Source organism: Calliphora vicina, chromosome 5 (assembly GCF_958450345.1).
Source record: "Calliphora vicina chromosome 5, idCalVici1.1, whole genome shotgun sequence".
In the NCBI taxonomy this organism is placed as follows: Eukaryota; Metazoa; Arthropoda; class Insecta; order Diptera; family Calliphoridae; genus Calliphora; species Calliphora vicina.
The window spans coordinates 73694101-73712775 of NC_088784.1; the positions used below are offsets into that span (position 1 = coordinate 73694101).

The following is an 18675-nucleotide window of genomic DNA, read 5'->3' on the forward strand; positions in this document are numbered from 1 at the left end:
GCCACCTATTCCGATCCATCTCATTTTTGGTTAAACTTCATGCAGTGATAATAAATTGATTCGTATAAAGTTTAAAGCCCGTCACAATTATAGTTCTGCAGATATTATAAAATAACTATTTACTCACAATTACATATTGAGAAAATAAAAAAAACCTTAAAAATATTTCTTTCAAGCGACTTTAAATTATTAAAATATTCTTCATTGTTTTCTATAACAACTCTCACTTAAAACTGAGCGAAATCAATACTATTTAATTGTTTCTCTTATTTACAACAACAAATTGGACAAACATGCATTGCTTTGTTTACTTTTTCACATGTACACGTTTTTGCATATGTGTTAGTAACATCTTTAAACGCGTATAACTCCTAAAAAACTAAACCGATTTCAATATATATTCTGCACTTCTGTGAATAAATCCCTTTAAAATGGTATATTTCTTTCCCAAATTGAATGTATAATGTGAGCGTAAAAGGGGTTTAAAGAAATCGACTTGCCTATTAATATTATGATTATGATACAACCAATAATTTTGAAATTTTTAATTTCTCCTAAACACTACTTTTTATTTTTTTATTTTCTTACTTTAATTATATATTTACTTTTGTTATTGATTTAATTTCCTATTGTGTATTTAGAAAGATTAAATTTCACATTTACATCCATATATTCATAATTTGTATATGTAAAGGGCTTGCTACAATAACTCGATAAACCACACAATTTCAAAAATAGATATGCATAGAAAATATCAAATTCAATAGTGTTAATTACTTTTATTGTAATAGAAAAATGTGTAAGTGGTTCAAAGTGAATGTAAATACGTAAGTAAATTCGACAATATTAAAGCAATAAAAAAATATCATCCAAAACTGATATGAAATGGTAATTTTAAAATTTCACTTCAATTTAAAATCGTATGAGATTAAACAGTTTTCAGATTTAATTTTGAAAGAAGAGCGTTTTAAGAATTTAATGTTAATATTGAACATTTAATTATTCGTTTATATACTTTTTAAGATTTCTTCTTTAATTCAAGAGATACATTTTTCAACTTTATTATTTAACAAATTATATTTATTATAACCACATTTTAAAAATTAAATAAAATATTGTACTATATATTATTTAAAATTTCTTAAGTTTAGCCAATTGATTATTGCGTCTTAGTGCCATTTTCCTTAAACGTCTCCAATATTGTTTTGTATTTTTATCCATTTCTTCTAGAGGTATAATACGATCAACATTTAAAGTCCACAACCAATCGGGATACTCAGAATCGGGTTTAAGCTGGAAAATTTTTAAAAAATTATATATTTTTTAATGCATTTTGAGACGAACGGTACTTAAGATTCAGCACAGCAGATTTAAGGTCAATAGCATTTTAAAATTTAGCATGATTTTCAGAATTTTAGTGAAAAAACATTATCTGTAAAACAAACATTAATCTCAAGAAGGATGAAATTAAGAAAGTTCCTTCGTCCGATCGAAGGACGTCAATACAGATATGAATACCAACAATAAACAAAATATGAAAATATAAAGTGTTGCAGGGACATTGATTCGTTCCCAATTTGGTATTTCTCCGTTTTTAAAATTACTCTTGTTTAAAAACGACATGATTTACACGGAAAAGAAAGACAATATTCTAGTCGGTGATGGACGGGATTGTAGGATATCTTTGAGTTTTCTGCACAATTGGAGCCTTCATTGGTAAATGGGATATGGACGCACAGGACTTCTGTAGGTTATGCGAGGATATTGATATTTTTATGTAACGGGACTATGTGAATACCAGTCTAAAATTTTTTTCTTAGGATTGCGTTTTTTCACTTTATCTTTATGATACCTGACTTCTTTAATTTTTCTCTCCAATTTCATATTATCCCTCTACTTTAAGTTCACACCATGACACAACCATTATTGCATCATGGTTCACATCGAATTATATTTCATAAGGGTATCACAATGGATCATATGGGTCGTCTCCGAGTGGAAGTGTACTTCTATAGTACACTTCAAATCTATATTTGGTTTTCTCATAATTTTTGGAGATTTTCCGAACACAAGCATTTCCACTATAGTTTGTGGATTATTCAGCTTTTTGAATGGTTCCGAAAATAATTATTGCTTCTTTAAAATATATATGAAAAACCACGGATCTGTACTTTTTTGATCTATCTCAGAAATGGTCATTTATTACATATAAATTGTTACCTTAATGGGTTCACCAGTTTTCATTATATTGCTACCGCAAACAAAATTAACCAATTTATTGGCATCCGTTTCTACTGGAATTTCTTTCTTCTCCATTATTGGGCCCAATTTTCCCAATTTCTTGAGTTTCTTTGGAGTGGGAGCTTAAAGCAAAGGCATTTGTTAAAAAAAATACTCAAATTCATACAAAGTGTTGAAACTTACCAACCGCAAAGCAGCGCACAATCAAGGAGGACTGCAAACATTTTTGGTTCACTAAACGCAGGGACAAATTTAAAGTGTTTATTAAGCTCATATTTTATTAATTTATTTTAGGAAACAACTAAATTTATTAACTAATATCTTCAATGAGCAAACTACTTCTTGTAGTTATAAAAATTTACAAATTAACCTCAATTTCAATAGAAATGTCATAATTCGAGTCTCGAACAGCTGTAATGCTGGTTTCAAAGTAAATTAATAAAGTAGCGACCAAAGTAAATTAATAAAGTAGCGACAGTACTACAACAAATACAACATTTACAAAAACCACAAGCAATTTTGTTTTTGGTTTAAGGTCTGAGCTGTCAAAGTTGCCTGTTGTTGTTTTTGCTTTTGGGCTTGATGTATTTTTCGCCACAACAACCACAAGTGAATTGACAGTTCAGACCAAAGTAAAAAAAATAGTCAGCTGTTCTACTGAGTCTACTTTATTAATTTACTTTGGTAGCGACAGTACTACAACAAATACAACATTTACAAAAACCACAAGCAATTTTGTTTTTGGTTTAAGGTCTGAGCTGTCAAAGTTGCCTGTTGTTGTTTTTGCTTTTGGGCTTGATGTATTTTTCGCCACAACAACCACAAGTGAATTGACAGTTCAGACCAAAGTAAAAAAAATAGTCAGCTGTTCTACTGAGTCTACTTTATTAATTTACTTTGGCTGGTTTGTTTTGACAGACTGCTGCAACAACAAAAACACCAGCAAACAGCTGTCTAATGTTTTTATTTTGGGGGAGTTTAGAAGAATATAAATAAACCGGTGAATTATTTACATAAAATAAAAACCTTTATTGTAAATTAAATTTAAATAGTAAAATGCGTTTTCCATCTAACAAGACTTTGGCCAAAGTTGCTATATATGTTAGTGTAGCGGGCATATCAAGTGTCATGTATATGCGTTGGAAAATCGAGGAACGTATACGTAACACCGACTATTTCCGAGCTGCTTTTCAAACACTGAGACAACATAGAGGTAAATATATAGTTTTTCAATAAAAATATATAAAATTATGTTGTTTTTATATTTTAGGCGCCGTTAGTTTATTAGGTGAACCCATTAAAGATATGGGTTTTGACATTGGTGATCCACAGAACAGCTGTGATGGTCAACATGCTCATTTCGAAGTTTCGGTAAAGGGCTCCAAAGAACGTGGTAAAATGCTATTTTCGGCCATACGTAATGAAGAAACGGGTTGGCTTGTGGACACCTTAGAATTGGAATTGAAATCTCAACCGGATAAAAGATATTTAATTAAGACAAATAATAACCAGACACAGGCGTTATTAAATACTACAAATGAGTAGATAACAGTGTAATTTTTATTTATTAAATTTATTTTATTTAATTAGGTGTTTTAAAAAAATAAGAATAAATATAATTATATGTAATATATCGCTGCCTAAAAAGCATATGGTTTTATATCAACTCAGACCTATTGTATCCAACTATATGTCCATAAAAAGTTTCAGACCCATAAAAGAAAATTTTATCAATTTAATACAAGTGACCTAACTACAATAATCAGCCCAATTTTTCCCTTTTCTTATTTTTAACATTGAATTTGAATAGGAAATATGGGAAAAGGGTAAAAACTCCAGGAGATTTTTTTCATAATTGGGATTTAATTGTTAAACCGAATAGTAACTATCCGTCTGATTGTATATAAGTGTGATATGAATAATTTAATTCAATAGGTATAATATTAATTCACTAAACTCTTTATTCACAATTCATTCCATAAAACATTTCAAAAAAATAATCGTTTAGCTTTTTTCAAAGTATATTTTATTTTGATGAATGAATTCATTGTTAAATTAATTCATGATAAAATGCATTAAATTTTTTGCAAGATTAAATTTTCCCAAAAAGAGATTAATAGATTTTGCATTCATTCAATATTATTAAGCTATTTGAATTGACGATGTATTGAATGATTTAATATAAAATTAATTCTATAAAGAATGGATTCAATACATTTGAAGTACTAAGGAATTAAGCAACGAATTAATTCGTCCTGTATGATTTAATGGAATGGTTATGTTTATTTTCCAAATTTATTTTAGAAATAATTCATTCGAACCTTTAATACTCATGGGCCGATCGAGACACTAGGCCCACCTATGGCTGAGATATAAGGAAAACGGTTTTCTGATGCAAAACAACGTATCATCAAAAAATTCAAAATTGATTTTATTATTGATTACTACATCATATTACATATGTGTACAAAATTTTAAACTTTTACTATCAAAAATAACCAAGTTATAACCAAAATTGAGTATCAAGTTTATGATTTTCTTGAACAAAATAACATACATATAAGCTTTGAGTAATTAATTAATAAATCGTGTTTACCTTATTTTAGATAGTATCCTAATTTGTTTTAATAAATTTGTTGCAATTGAATATTTTGCCCAATTACGAATAAAAATTCCCCGGGAATTTTCTCCCTTTTCTCATTCTTTCTATTCAAATTCAATGGGAAAAAACTTCCGGGAACAAACTCCCGCTTAATTTTTTATTCATAATTGGGCTGTTAATGAAAATTTAATGAAGAAACTTTTTTAGTTTAAAAAAGTAGTCGTTAGTAAATAAAATAAAAAAAAAAATATTTTTTTTAAGTTTTTATTTTTTTATAAAAATTTATATTGATGATACGTTTTTTTGTTTCAGAAAATAACAATTCAAAAAAACGTAAACCGCTTCTCTTATAAACTTATGAAAAGTGATGTTACGTTATTTTGCATTTTAGGTGACGATATGGATATTATAATCAAATCATTGGATTGGTAACAAATCACAACGAATCGGGTTTTGCATTTTTCTGACGATATATATTCTTAATCGTTATAGATAGCGGAGTCGATATAGCCATGCCCGTCTGTATGTTGAAATCATTTTTTTGAAGCCCACAAATAATTTACCCACATGATTGATACATCAATATTTCCACTATAGTGCCTCTTAGGTTGCTATTTAAAATCAAGAAAATCGGTCCACAAATGGTTGAGAAATAAGCAAAAGAGAGCTACGGCAACGATTTTTTCAAAAAAAAAAATTTTCACCGAAAATTTATTTCAATATATTTTTTTTAAAGTATACTTTGGTGAAGGGTATACAAGATTCGGCACTGCCGAATATAGTGATCTTACTTGTTATACCCTTCAGCTTCGTGAGAAGGGTATATATGTATAAGTTTGTCATTCCGTTTGTAATTTCTACATTTTTCATTTCCGACCCTATAAAGTATATATATTCTGGATCCTTATAGATAGCGGAGTCGATTAAGCCATGTCCGTCTGTCTGTCCGTCTGTCTGTCTGTTGAAATCAGTTTTCTGAAGACCCCAGATATCTTCGGGATCCAAATCTTCAATAATTCTGTCAGACATGCTTTCGAGAATTTTGCTATTTAAAATCAGCAAAATCGGTCCACAAATGGCTGAGATATGAGGAAAAAACCAAGACAACCTCGATTTTTGACCTATTTTTTTACCTATATCTGGATTACTAAGACATTAATATAGACAATATGGATATCTAATGATAGATATTTCAAAGACATTTGCAACGACGTATATAAGACCATAGTAAGTTGGACCTACAATGGGTCAAAATCGGGAAAAAAATTTTGAACCCGAATTTTTTTTTTTTTTTTAAAAATTGAAAAAACAAAAAAATTTTAAAATTTAAAAAAATTTTTTTTTTAAATTTAAATTTAAAAAAAAAAATTTTAAATAACAATCGAAAATTTTTTTTTTCCAAAAAATTCAAAAAGCAACTGGAAAAAAAAATTTTGTTTACCTAAAAATATTTAAAATTTTATAATTTATATATATAATTTGGTGAAGGGTATATAAGATTCGGCACAGCCGAATATAGCACTCTTACTTGTTTTTAATTCAGTTTGTCTTTCATGAAATTTAAACAAGTTATTTATTTATCTGGTAATAACGGACATTTTTAATTCGACACCCCTATCAGGATCCAGAAAATATCCAGATAAATATGAGGGTAATATGCATCACTGCATCATCTAATGTTCTTACGTGATTATTTGAAATAATTATGTAACTTGTGATTTGTTGTATGTATTGCAAAATGTGGATCTTAAATATTTGAATATTTTCTACATTATTTTAATCTAACCCTTTCAAAAATTACAAAAAATTAAAAATTTTCGATTTTATTTTAATAAAGCAAACAACTTGTTATAGTTTTTTTTATAACATTATTTTGCGTTTATTATTGTAAACGTTTTTCTTTATTTATAATTATTTTCAAATTGTTAATTTTTTATTTGCATGTTTAATTAATTTAAATTTCTTTAAGATAATTTTTTCTTTTCGTTCGACAAGAGAAGGTTTTTACGACAAGAGGAAGAGGAGGGAGTTTTCTTGTGTTTTTTTATTTTTTAAGAGGGGAGGTTTTTAAGTTTTAAAAACTTGTGTTTTTTTTTTGTTTTTAGTATTCTTTAGTTTTTAACATTTTTTTTTTCATTAAAACAAAAGTAAGATGAACTCGTACGCACACAATTACAAAAAAAATAATAGTAAAAATAATATGTATGTATATAGATAGTTAGAAAAAAATGATGAAAACTATTTTAACTTGCTTTAGTTATTTATATCTTAATATTTCTAATCATAATATTGATAAATTGTATACTATTAAAGTTGAAATAAAAATAAAAAAAATATTTTAATAAAAAATGCTTTCATACTGATTTTTTTCTTAAAAACATTCATCATAATTATACATTACTTAACGTTATTATTATTAATATAATTCAAATAAAAATCAAAGGAGAACCGAAAGTTTGTGTTTTTTTTAATGTTGAATTTCCTTGCTGTTGGTTGGTTAATTGTTGAATAGAACAGGCAGAAAGTTAAAATAAATAAAAAAAAATGAAGGCGACAGTATTTGTTTGTTGTGTGTTTGAACATTTAAAACGATATAACATCATATATATGAAAAAGTTCCCTTTTCTCATTAATTCTTTTTGTTTTTCATCTGTATGGTTGTGTGGTTGGTTGATTGGTTGGTTGTAACAAGAGAGGAACAATAAAACAATGATAATATCGTTGTTAATTTAGTTAATTTGTTTTGTTTGTTTGTAGTTGTGTTTTCCTAATGATGGTTTTATAACTTGCTGTTTGTTGTGTTGTTTTATTTTAACTTTTACTTTCCAAGAGGAAGACTAGTCGGCCTCTTAATAAACGATGTTTTTGTTATTGTATCAATTGATGTTGCTGCTGTTGTTTTTGTTGTTAATAAAATAGAATGCGGCTGCGATTCAGCTTCCGCTATTTGTTGTCCTTATTGTGTTTTCAGTTCTTTACCGATACTGTAAGAAACAATTTTGGTCCAATCAATTTTAGTTCTTGTTATAGGCAATTGACGTCTCATGGCTTTGAAGGTTGTATCGGACATGGTTTGATAATTTTCCGAAATGGCCAATTGATATTCATTTTCAGCCTCCTCTATAAGGCGAATTATCTCTTTTGCCATTTGCTGTTCATTGGTAACTACCACCACTTCACGACATTCCTTTGAAGATACTAATTGTACATTGCCATCCTCATAGTAATGAACCTTAAGTGCAACGAAATATAAAAGCGATTATTAAAAAATATGTTTAATTGGTAATTAAATTGTAGGAAACATACTTGCACTTTCAAATTGCCTTTCAGTTCAGCAGTGCCTGCACCGGCTTGAAATGTAACGTGCCATTGAGAACGCCATCTACCGTTCCAATAATTTTTAGGTTGAAATTGATGGTCTTCAATGCAAATCGTTAATGTTATTTGACCACTTTGAGTTTTACCAAAAACGGAACACACCTATAAAATGCGAAAAATGTATTTAGTTCAACAATTAAAGTAAAACCGCCATATGAATAAGCGCCAACTAATGTTATCAAAGATTTACTTAAAGCTAAATATCTCCAGCAAAAAAAAGTTGGAATTTTTTTCCAGTAATAAAATTTAAAAAAAACAATTTTGAAAAAATTATGTTTTTAATTTTGTTTACCTAAAAATATTTAAAATTTATATTTTAAAGTATAATTTTTTAGGGCTATATAAGATTCGGTACAACCGAATATAGCTCTATTACTTGTTTTATAATATAAACTTAGAATTTTGATAAAAAATCTATATTTAAAAATTTTGAATCTGATTATTTTTTACGACTATGCAGATTGAGACTTACAAAATAAGTTTTTTGATCTAACTAAATGTGGTCAACTTTGATACCCTGTATATCAACTTGTATTCTAACAGGGTGGTCACAAATTTAATTTTTGGAAAGCTGCACGATTTGTTTTGCAATCGGAGCAGTAGTTTAGAAGAGACTGATTTATTATCACTTTTCTTTCGATTACCCCACTGTGACGGATTTTAATCGAATTATTAAGGTTTTTGGGACCAGCATATACTAGGAGACTATAGATGGAGTATTGTGAGAGAGGCAAATTAAAATATTTATAAGAAAATAATTAAAACTATTTATTTTTAGTTTTTGCTCTAATGCTGTTATTTTCAGTATTTTCTTGCTTAGTAAATATCTCAAAACTGTGACTACCAAGATATTTTTCAATATTTTTCCCGAAGTAGAGGGCCGAAAATAACATACCCATAAATCACATTATGAACAAAAACCTTGTATAACGGGGATTCGATATGGGATTTGGTTCAATATGACTTGTATATGATATAATTCTAACAGGGACACTTTAGTTTATGCTACTTGGAAAATATAAAAGTGACGATTACAGTATTCCGGGTCAAATATTTATATATTTACGTATAAACATAAAAACAAAAAATGGGCAATACCTCATATTTTGTCATGGAAATCTAAAATAGAGGTATTGAAAAATTGTAGTCGCATAAACATTTCATCTCCAATGACACCCTAATGTAAGAACCATTCATGATTCACCTAAATCGAACCACTTCATTATCAGTTTTATGAACCCCTGTCTAAACCCCTTCTTCTTTGTCATATAAATTTTAGCTGGATCCATATAAAAGTTTAAAAAAAAGGAAAGAGTTTCACTTACACCATGCCTATAATGACTGGCGGTATAGGCTAATGTTTCAATATCTAAGGCAGCTCTCCATGGTTCAGCTGATGCGTCAGTTTCGGCATCTTGATAATCACTAGCCTCCTTACGAAGGTGATCATACTTAAACGATTGTTTAGTGCGAGGATCATGAAAACGACCACCACCTAAAATGATATAATTTGTATTGTTAAAAATAGCGATAACATATTCGTTATTTTTTTTTTAACTTGTGATAAAATGTACTAAGGTGATTTGTGTTCATTTGACTCATAGCATTTGTTTATGAATACCAGCTACAACAACAACAACTCTTTCCTCCCCCTTACCGACCGATAAGTACATACATTCATAATAAAAACATTACACTACATATACACACACTTATGTATGCCGTATATTTTTAGCATTTTATCCAGAAATTAAAATAAGCACAAAGTAGTACTCTTCTTACCCAAATCATTGAATTCCGAAATCACAGCATTGTGTTCACTGCCCTCTATGCGTACCGGTGTCAATTGATCTTTATTATATTGGGCAAAGGCGTGGCTGGCACCTTCTTTCAACAGAGCATCATTTTTCAACAGCTCACGAACATCATTAAAAACTTCATTAAATTCACCCGGTGGTGCATGTAATATAAAATCGGACACAATGCGCACTTTTTCCGTATCACTGATTTGTGTTTGATCCATACTTCTTCACGGTTTTTTTTTTGTTGTTTTGTGAAAGCTCTTTATATTTTTGTGGTCGGTTGATTCAATTTGATTGATGGTGGTGTTGTACCCAGAGGAGAGCCTTGGCAGTGAAGTGCAACTTTATAGACCGTTTAAACTGTATTTCTTAGTCGAAATTGGCCAATATAGAACTTTAGTCGTATACAACTGTTAGAATATATATTGTTTTGGGTAATTTAAAACCTTTTCCATAAAAATATTCACTAAATTTACGCAAATTTCTCACTTTTAATACTAAAAACTTGCATTTGCTAATGGATGACAAATAATCAAGAAAAAATACTACAACAATTATAGCAAGTGCAGTCAAAATATAACTTGGCTGCACTGTTCAGTGGTCGTTACTACACCACTCTTTAACAGAGTTGTATTTCACGGAAAAGTAATACACATGAGCTGACGTCACTGCGCTGCCCACATCGTGAGCAGCTGAAATGAGCAAAACCATATTTTTTATATTAACTTTTTCATAGTCTGTAAAGGGGGTCTTCTAACCAATCAGTCCCATAATAAATACGCGGTCTGTACGAATGTACTATGTTTGATGTAAGCCTGAGCCGGAGATAAAGTTAAATGCTGCCAGATTGCCAGCAGTTTATTACCTCCAGTTTTTTTAACAACTACTCCATTTTTAAAAGAAAATCCATATTTTATCTGGTTTTGTTTTAATATTTAGAAAAAGTTAAAACGTAACATTATCAAATTAACAATTTTTTGGAGAAAAAAATGACAAACAATTTATTCTGGAGCCAGTTTCTGGAAATATACCAGTCACATCCAGCTTTGTGGCAAAGTGAAAAAGTGGATAATTGTGCCGACTCAAAGGAAAAAGGCTTGAGAATGCTTATTGAGAAAATGAGAGAGGTGAATCCAGACGCAAACAGGGAAATGGTGTTGAAAAAAATAAATATCTTTAGATCCTCATACAAGAGAGAAGTTCGGAAAGTGAAAAACAGTCTGAGGTCAGGGCGGTCAAAAGAAGAACTTTATAAACCAAAATTGTGGTACTTTGATCAATTAAAGTTCTTGGACGACACTGACAGTATGAGGTCATCGTCGTCAAAAGAAGATATTAATAAACCAAAATTGAAGTACTTTGACCAATTCAAATTCTTAGGCGACACTGACGGTAACGTCATTGGAAAAACATCCACAGATAACGATATGGTAAGTGGAAACTTGTTGCAATAACATAATTTTTTTTTACCTTCTCACAACACAATTTTATTCGTTTCATTCCAGACATTTGTTAAGACACCAAGAAAAAGAGGTCATGATGGAAATTTGCGGGATGATAAACTTTTAGCAGGGGCCTCTAAATTGCTGATGAAAGAAAGTGAGGAAAACTCTCAGCAAGAAGACGAAGATGATTATATGTTTAAATGGTTGTATCTGAAGTTCAAAAAAATTCCATTTGGAGAGCAACGTGAACTGGTACAGAAAATATATTTAGATGTTGCAATTTGCTGCAGCCAAGGTTTGATAGATATCTGCAAAGTAAAGCAAATTCAAGAAATTTTATATAGTAATGTAAGCGTAGCAACAAAATCGGATAATCCTTCCGATATTTTAAGTAAAGAAGAAGAAGAAGAATTTTAGAAAATCAATGTACTTGAAAACGAAATATTAATTCTGTTTTGTTGGAGTCCATAGAGTATGGAAATACTTTTAGTTTTTCTCGATCACTTCATTTTAGTGAAATAAGGGTATTCATAAAGTTACAAATTCAAAACATCATAAATATATTCTTTAAATTTTAAAGTTCTTATTTTTAATATAATTAGTTTTTACTGCTGAATTTCTTATCTTTTATTTATTTGTTACTAATGTTGGGATCAAATATTTTATATACATATTTATTTTATACATTTTTTTGTTCTTTGATCTGATCCAATGTACAAAAACTTATTATGTACGCAGTATTACTATATAGGGTGAATGCACCAGTAGTCGGCAGTTTAACTTTTTTTCAGTTTTTAAAGTGATACCATTATGAGTGCGAACATGGTATTGGGATGTAAATGGGTTATTGTTGTTTAGTAATTTGTATAGTTTTAGACTCAATTAATTCTTTTCAAGCAGTTTTTATTAAATTTGAGCAATTTACGTTTTTTTGAAAAAACACGATTTGTGCCCGAAGTCGGCACCCTTGATCCTAATGTCGGCAATTTGTGACCCAATTGTCGGCATAGCATTTTTTATTAAGAAAAGAATAAAATCTTAAAAGAATTCAAGTTATTTTTTATTTAAAATATCAGCCATTTAAATAAATACTAATAAAAAACATAAATTAGTGCATTTGAGGTGAAACCACTGTGGGCAAATATCATATCCTACGTTTTTAGACCATCCTCCTCAGGATCTGTGTCCAAATCCTCTTCACATGTGCCCCTAACTCGTTTTATCTTCCTTTTTTAATTTGTTTTGGTTTATTTTATTTTTCTATTATGGCCACTGTAATTATGTATATGTTTGCGGTAACCATTTATGTTTATTTTATGTTTAAGTTACCATTCACATCATTGTAGCAATCATATATACATATGATTGTAGTAAATATTTATGTGTTTGTGGCAACCATGTTTATGATGTAATACTTCAACATATTGTGTTGTTCTAGGATTATGGTTATCATATTCTGAGATCAACATATTATGATAAATCATTATCATGAAAATAATTGCCATAAATATATATTTATTTACAATCATGTTAATGGTAACGTAAACATATTATGGTTACCGCAATCATATACAATATCCCAGTGACCATAATATTATTAAAAAACTTTGAAAAAATTTTAAATGTACAACTACAACTTGTTGGGATTGGACTTGAAAAGTTAAAAGGCTGAAACCAAGTATTTGAATAATTATTTGATAAAGTAGGAGATGAGTAGTGAACAGGTTTCAACGTTTCATTGTGATTTTCTGCAGCTAAAGTTGGCGATACTACCATATTTTCAACTTTTCCTTGTTAATTATGAACGTGCCTGCCTCTATGGTAAGATTACTCACAATTTCAATAGTTTGATAATTTATTTTTAAGTTATTGTTCTCTTCGATAATGTCATCGGAATCAATTCTACGCTCATATTAGGAGCTAGTCGGTTGACTATTTCAAAAGCTAGATCCAAATCCGTTTCTTTTCTCATTTTCAGGTCGATCACCTACTAATAACTCCAACTGATTTAGTAAAGAGCCTGTTTATTAAGGTACCTTACATGATTATTTTAGAGAGAACAGTTTAAAAACCCCTTTATATCATTTCTTTCCGGGTAGATCATATACAAATGGTGTGGTTTGCTGCTCTTCACGATTGATTGAACCGTGTTAAGTTAATCCTCACTTTCTTTGGAATTAGATAACACTGTTTGCGGCCCCATTCTCATAGGACCTTCGGAACCGTATAATTTGTCCTATATTTTTGAACGCGGAACTCCATATTGTTTACTGGCACCTAATACAGAAATCGGGCCTTCTCTCGCATAGAAAATATTTTAAGGCTTTTTCAGGATATTGGTGCATGGGTTTTTTTTCTGGAGTGTCCATATTTGGAATTCTAAGATGTTAGAATTAATAATACCTACTGAATCTCTAAATATTACTCTGTTTAACGATCTCCAGTCAAATAAAAAGCTGCTGCCGAGTTCAGGATGCTTGGTCTCCTATACTCGGCAGTTCTTAAAATGCTCAATTAAAACTGTGCCGACTATTGGGTAAACTCATTTCAAACTCATTTTCTTCAAATCTATTGTCAAGAGAGATGAGTAATAAACAAATTTGTAGAATTTGAGCTTAATACAAAAAATTAGCAATTTTCCTGAAGTCGGCATCACTATGCCGACTATTGAAAATCATAGAAATTTTTGTTCCTAATGACGGCATCAATTAAAATAACCAAAAAAAATATTTTTTGTGAAAACTTTCACATTGTAGTTAATATTTAAACAAAGTTTTATCTGTTAACACCACTCTGGTAAAAATATTACTTAAATTGATATGGTTACTAACTTGTTTTAGTTGGCCTTGCCACTAAAAAATTTCTTAAAAAACAGGCACTTCCGCACCAGTTGAAAGATGGTCACTTAATGAGGACAAAAATAGATGAAAATACTCATCTCACCCAAATTTAAACATTACATAAAGATAAATGAGTGTATGTTTAATTAAAGTTAAATCTTACTTTTGTATAAAATTATCGTTATTCTTATTTATTAAGCTTTTAAGTCAAAAATGCCGACTACTGGGTCATGCCGACTATAGGAGCGTTTACCCTATGGTCTCTATTTTCTCGTATAGATCGACTTTTACATGTGTATAAAGCGGTGTATCATGGTGAAATGTTACATTTTAACTTTGTAATTGTATAAAATTTACTTAATATCTTTGGATAGATTGTAAATAAAAAAAACTTTCTGATTGATTTCCATAGTTTATTTTATGGGTCGATTATGGATGGCAACCGAACTTCAGTTGCATTGCCAGAGGGCAACAGAAACGATAGCTACTGACAACGTAACTGAAGTTCGGTTGCCATCCATACTCGACCCATTAGTCTCACTCGGCCAAAGATATTATACTCAGCGACAGCTATATCAATCGGAAGTTTTTCTTCCCAAGGAAGAGCAGACCTGTTACAACAATCCCTGTTCTGTCAATAAAATTCGAGTAACAATTCAATTTTTAAACGTATTTACATATTTTTTTATCTTCTGTAAATCGAATCCACATGATTATCTCATTTTATATTTAAGTAAACAAAACTATTTCTACGTAAAAAATCATGTGATTTACAGAACATCAATTATTTGTTTTTTAAAATCTCTCGTTTTTTATATCACTCGATTAACATACATATATCCGCGAAGACATAGAAAGTTGAATTTCTGTATACTTATATGTAATACTAATTGTGATTTAAATCCTAATGGATCCTGATGATATGCCTACTAGTTTCTTTATGATGTACATATTGCACTCGTTCATTAATACTGTATTAACTCAATAACTTTTAAGTATTCAGGAGACAAAAGAAAGCTTAAGAAAGTTTTCATTAACAAAAATTCCGCAATATTAAGAAAATCCATCAATTCTTGTATTCAGTTGCATATCCATTTTATTGTTTTTTGCCAAAAAGATAAAATAAAAAATAATACAGTATTGTTGAACGAGCACGATATGTATACATTTCATTAAATTAGATTCTATAATTTCACAGAAAAATTTATAATTTTATTAAAAACTAAACTATTATAATTGAACATTTTTAACTAAACATTACATTTTCTCATATGTTTCTGTAAACGCACAAGTTTTGCAAGAATGTGTATAGGTATCATCTTCCTCATTGTAGGTGTCTTCGCCATACTCATGGGCATGTGTGGCTTTGGTTTTCTTCGTGTATAAACTGCTACGCACCTCCATACGCAACTGCTTCATTTCCTTATTGTATTTACGTATTTTTCCAACTTCTCTTTTTTCAACTCGGTTTTCATGTTGACGCATTAACTCTTCCTCACTACCCCATACCTCCATGGCACGCTTTTGTACCTGGAAATGCAGATAGAGTTTCATTTCACCCCAACGTATGTTGTGAGGATTTTTGCGGCTAATGTAACGCAATGGAGGATCTCTTTTATCAAAATCACAATCCTTTAAAAGGTATTCTGCTTTGGCTTCGGTGCGCGTTATCAATGAATGTTCTCCATCCGGATCTCGGCATTTATCGCAGACAGCAAGATTGAAGCTATCGAACAGAAATGAATCCACAAATGCATCGGCACACTCCAAGCATTCTTCATACTGCACAGGTATGGCAATGGCATCATTTACCACTTTCGCTACACCTCCCACGCCCGGAATTTCACCATTTTGTGAATTTTGAGATGCCTGTACTGGTTGCTCAATTAAGAAACCACCTCCACTGTCAATATATTTAGTTCCTTGCACTTTAATTATGGATGTAGTGCCTTCTCCAGCATTCGTGTCCCTAGCATTTTTCATATATTTATATATTACTTTTATTTGTGGTTATTCGGTTGTCGTACTTACTTTTTTGCTAGAGCATAAGGATGACTTACTAATTTGGCTTGTTTCAGACACAATGCCTTTGCACGGTTGCGTTCTATGCGCGCCTTTTGTGCGTCCGTTAAAGGTTTATCCTCAGACATTTCCAGAATATCTATTTTTTCTCCACAAATAACTGTTTCTCAAATTTGTTCGCCAATTTGTTGGTATAAACAAATATAAATCTTCTTCGTTTATATGTCGGCATTCATAATGATTGATAACAAGTTCTTCAATAGCATAATATTATGTGTGTTCATATAACAATAAAAGTTAGCAAAGTTAATATCGTAATAACCTATCCAAGATTTACGAAAAGTATGTGGATTGTATACCAATAAGATGTTTGGAATGCATTTGTTGGCGATTTTAGTTAGCAATGTGTTTTGATATCAAAACTATAATCATAAATGAATAAACTGTTTAGTTTTAAAAAACCGCGTTCAAAGGAAATGTAATGGTTGTTTTAAAATAAATGGTTCCCGATGCCTCATAAGCCAAAGCACGAATCATAGGGTCTCCAATTTAACATGTCGAATAGATGGTAAACGAAATAAATTAGACGAAAAATAAATGCCTGCTTTTTTATTTAAAAAATTCAAATAGGTATTTTGTTTTCATTTATCACCCAAGTGTGATAAATGAAATTATCACACTTTTGAATTATGAAAATCATGGACATGTTAATACGTTGTCTGGTGGGGTCTAGGCCCGCTTAAATGAGTCAAATTTTACTTTACACGCATTTGCCTTAAGTTCTATTTTTGGATCATTTTTAAATTTTATTGTATAGTCCCGAAAAGAAAAAAATATAGGGACCTTTTTGAAAAAAAAACGTAACAAATACCGCCCTTTTTATATATTACAACTTTGGATGCGTGTAACTTTTTAAAGGGACGAAAGGGACTGTTAGCAAGTTGTTTTTATTTATTCAATACAGCTCATTTTTTAAACAAAATTTCGACCCTCCGTAAGACTGCCATATCTAAAAAACAAAAAAAGGATCGAGCAAAATTAAAACAAGAGAGCTACATACATTCGAATCTTATATACCCTTCACCAAATTATACTTCCAAATAAAAATTTTAAATATTTTTAGGAAAACATAATTTTTTTCCAGTTTTTTGGAAAAAAAAATTTTTCGAATTGTTATTTAAAATTTTTTTTTTAAATTTAAAATTTTTTTTTTTGGTGAGAAAAAAAATTCGGGTTATAAAATATTTTTTGCGATTTTGTCCCATTGTAGGTCCAACTTACTATGGTCTTATATACGTCGGCAAAGGTCTTTGAAATATCTATCATTAGATATCCATATTGTCTATATTAATGTCTTAGTAATTCAGATATAGGTCAAAAATCGAGGTTGTCCTGGCTGTTTCCTCATATCTCAGACATTTGTGGACCGATTTTGCTGATTTTAAATAGGAAACTTTTCGAAAGCATGTCTGATAGATTTATTGAAGATTTGGATCCCGAAGATATTTGGGGTCTTCAGACACTTGATTTCAACAAACAGACGGACATGTCTTAATCGACTCCGCTATCTATATGGATCCAGAATATATGTACATATATACTTTACAGGGTCGGAAAATTATATTGTGGAAATTACAAACGGAATGACAAACTCTTCTCACGAAGGTGAAGGGTATAAAAATAAATAAACCTAAATATCTCCCTAAATAAGCGTATTTTTTGTAGATCTTCTCAAGGGCTATTTATATTTTAAAATTCAGCTCATTCGGATCATAAATAGATTTTTGGCGATTTTTTTAAAAAATGTGAGACCCGTGGTGACCAACTTTGAGGTAGGTATCCAATAGTTCCTGAGATACCGAATTATTTCTAAACACTGTGCGACTATATACATATAGTTAATACTCAGTGTTTCCTAGCTATCGATCGAGCTTACTATAGTCTAAGGGCAATCAAAAGTATGTTAATCAAAATTTTTCTTTAATTTCCTAACTGACTTTACAAACGTAGCAGCACCCTATCCACCCACTTGCCAAAAAATAAAACTACAAAATTTGCAGTAAGCAAACATACATACAATGTATGTATGTTTGCATTTTCCACCCTTTTATCTATGCTAACGATAAAATATATTGGATATTTTAACAGGTAAATTCTATGTAAAATCAATTGCTAACATTATATACGAAATCAATTGAATGTGACACTCTTTAGGCGAAAACTGAGTTTAAAAAAAAATATCATCATCATGTGTAAAACACATGGCCTCCACTTGTGCTTGGTAACATGAAAAGGGTGAGTTGTTTCCCTTATTGTGCCCTCATGGCAGACCACCCCTGACTAAA

The 18675-nt window shown here is 30.2% G+C and overlaps 5 protein-coding genes across 5 annotated transcripts; 2 read left to right on the forward strand and 3 right to left on the reverse strand.

The window, feature by feature from the left end:
- Positions 1-1045: 1045 nt before the first annotated feature.
- mRpL54 (mitochondrial ribosomal protein L54) lies at positions 1046-2587 on the reverse strand. The gene is made up of 3 exons (XM_065512495.1): positions 2425-2587; positions 2221-2363; positions 1046-1293 (listed from the first exon to the last, which is right to left on the reverse strand). The coding sequence occupies exons 1-3, from the start codon at positions 2513-2515 to the stop codon at positions 1132-1134; spliced, it is 396 nt and encodes a 131-aa protein (XP_065368567.1). The 5' UTR covers positions 2516-2587; the 3' UTR covers positions 1046-1131.
- Positions 2588-3225: 638 nt separating this feature from the next.
- Positions 3226-3888, forward strand: LOC135961994 (uncharacterized). Its single transcript, XM_065513660.1, has 2 exons — positions 3226-3454; positions 3512-3888. Exons 1-2 carry the CDS (start codon positions 3298-3300, stop codon positions 3784-3786), a joined length of 432 nt encoding a protein of 143 aa, XP_065369732.1. The 5' UTR covers positions 3226-3297; the 3' UTR covers positions 3787-3888.
- A 2800-nt stretch (positions 3889-6688) lies between these two features.
- cpa (F-actin-capping protein subunit alpha) lies at positions 6689-10525 on the reverse strand. Its single transcript, XM_065512019.1, has 4 exons — positions 10004-10525; positions 9547-9716; positions 8150-8323; positions 6689-8075 (listed from the first exon to the last, which is right to left on the reverse strand). Exons 1-4 carry the CDS (start codon positions 10242-10244, stop codon positions 7800-7802), a joined length of 861 nt encoding a protein of 286 aa, XP_065368091.1. The 5' UTR covers positions 10245-10525; the 3' UTR covers positions 6689-7799.
- A 195-nt stretch (positions 10526-10720) lies between these two features.
- LOC135962211 (uncharacterized) lies at positions 10721-12084 on the forward strand. Its single transcript, XM_065514017.1, has 2 exons — positions 10721-11453; positions 11529-12084. Exons 1-2 carry the CDS (start codon positions 11013-11015, stop codon positions 11883-11885), a joined length of 798 nt encoding a protein of 265 aa, XP_065370089.1. The 5' UTR covers positions 10721-11012; the 3' UTR covers positions 11886-12084.
- Positions 12085-15378: 3294 nt separating this feature from the next.
- Xpac (DNA repair protein complementing XP-A cells homolog Xpac) lies at positions 15379-16523 on the reverse strand. The gene is made up of 2 exons (XM_065511500.1): positions 16340-16523; positions 15379-16277 (listed from the first exon to the last, which is right to left on the reverse strand). The coding sequence occupies exons 1-2, from the start codon at positions 16456-16458 to the stop codon at positions 15566-15568; spliced, it is 831 nt and encodes a 276-aa protein (XP_065367572.1). The 5' UTR covers positions 16459-16523; the 3' UTR covers positions 15379-15565.
- Between the last annotated feature and the right edge of the window lie 2152 nt (positions 16524-18675).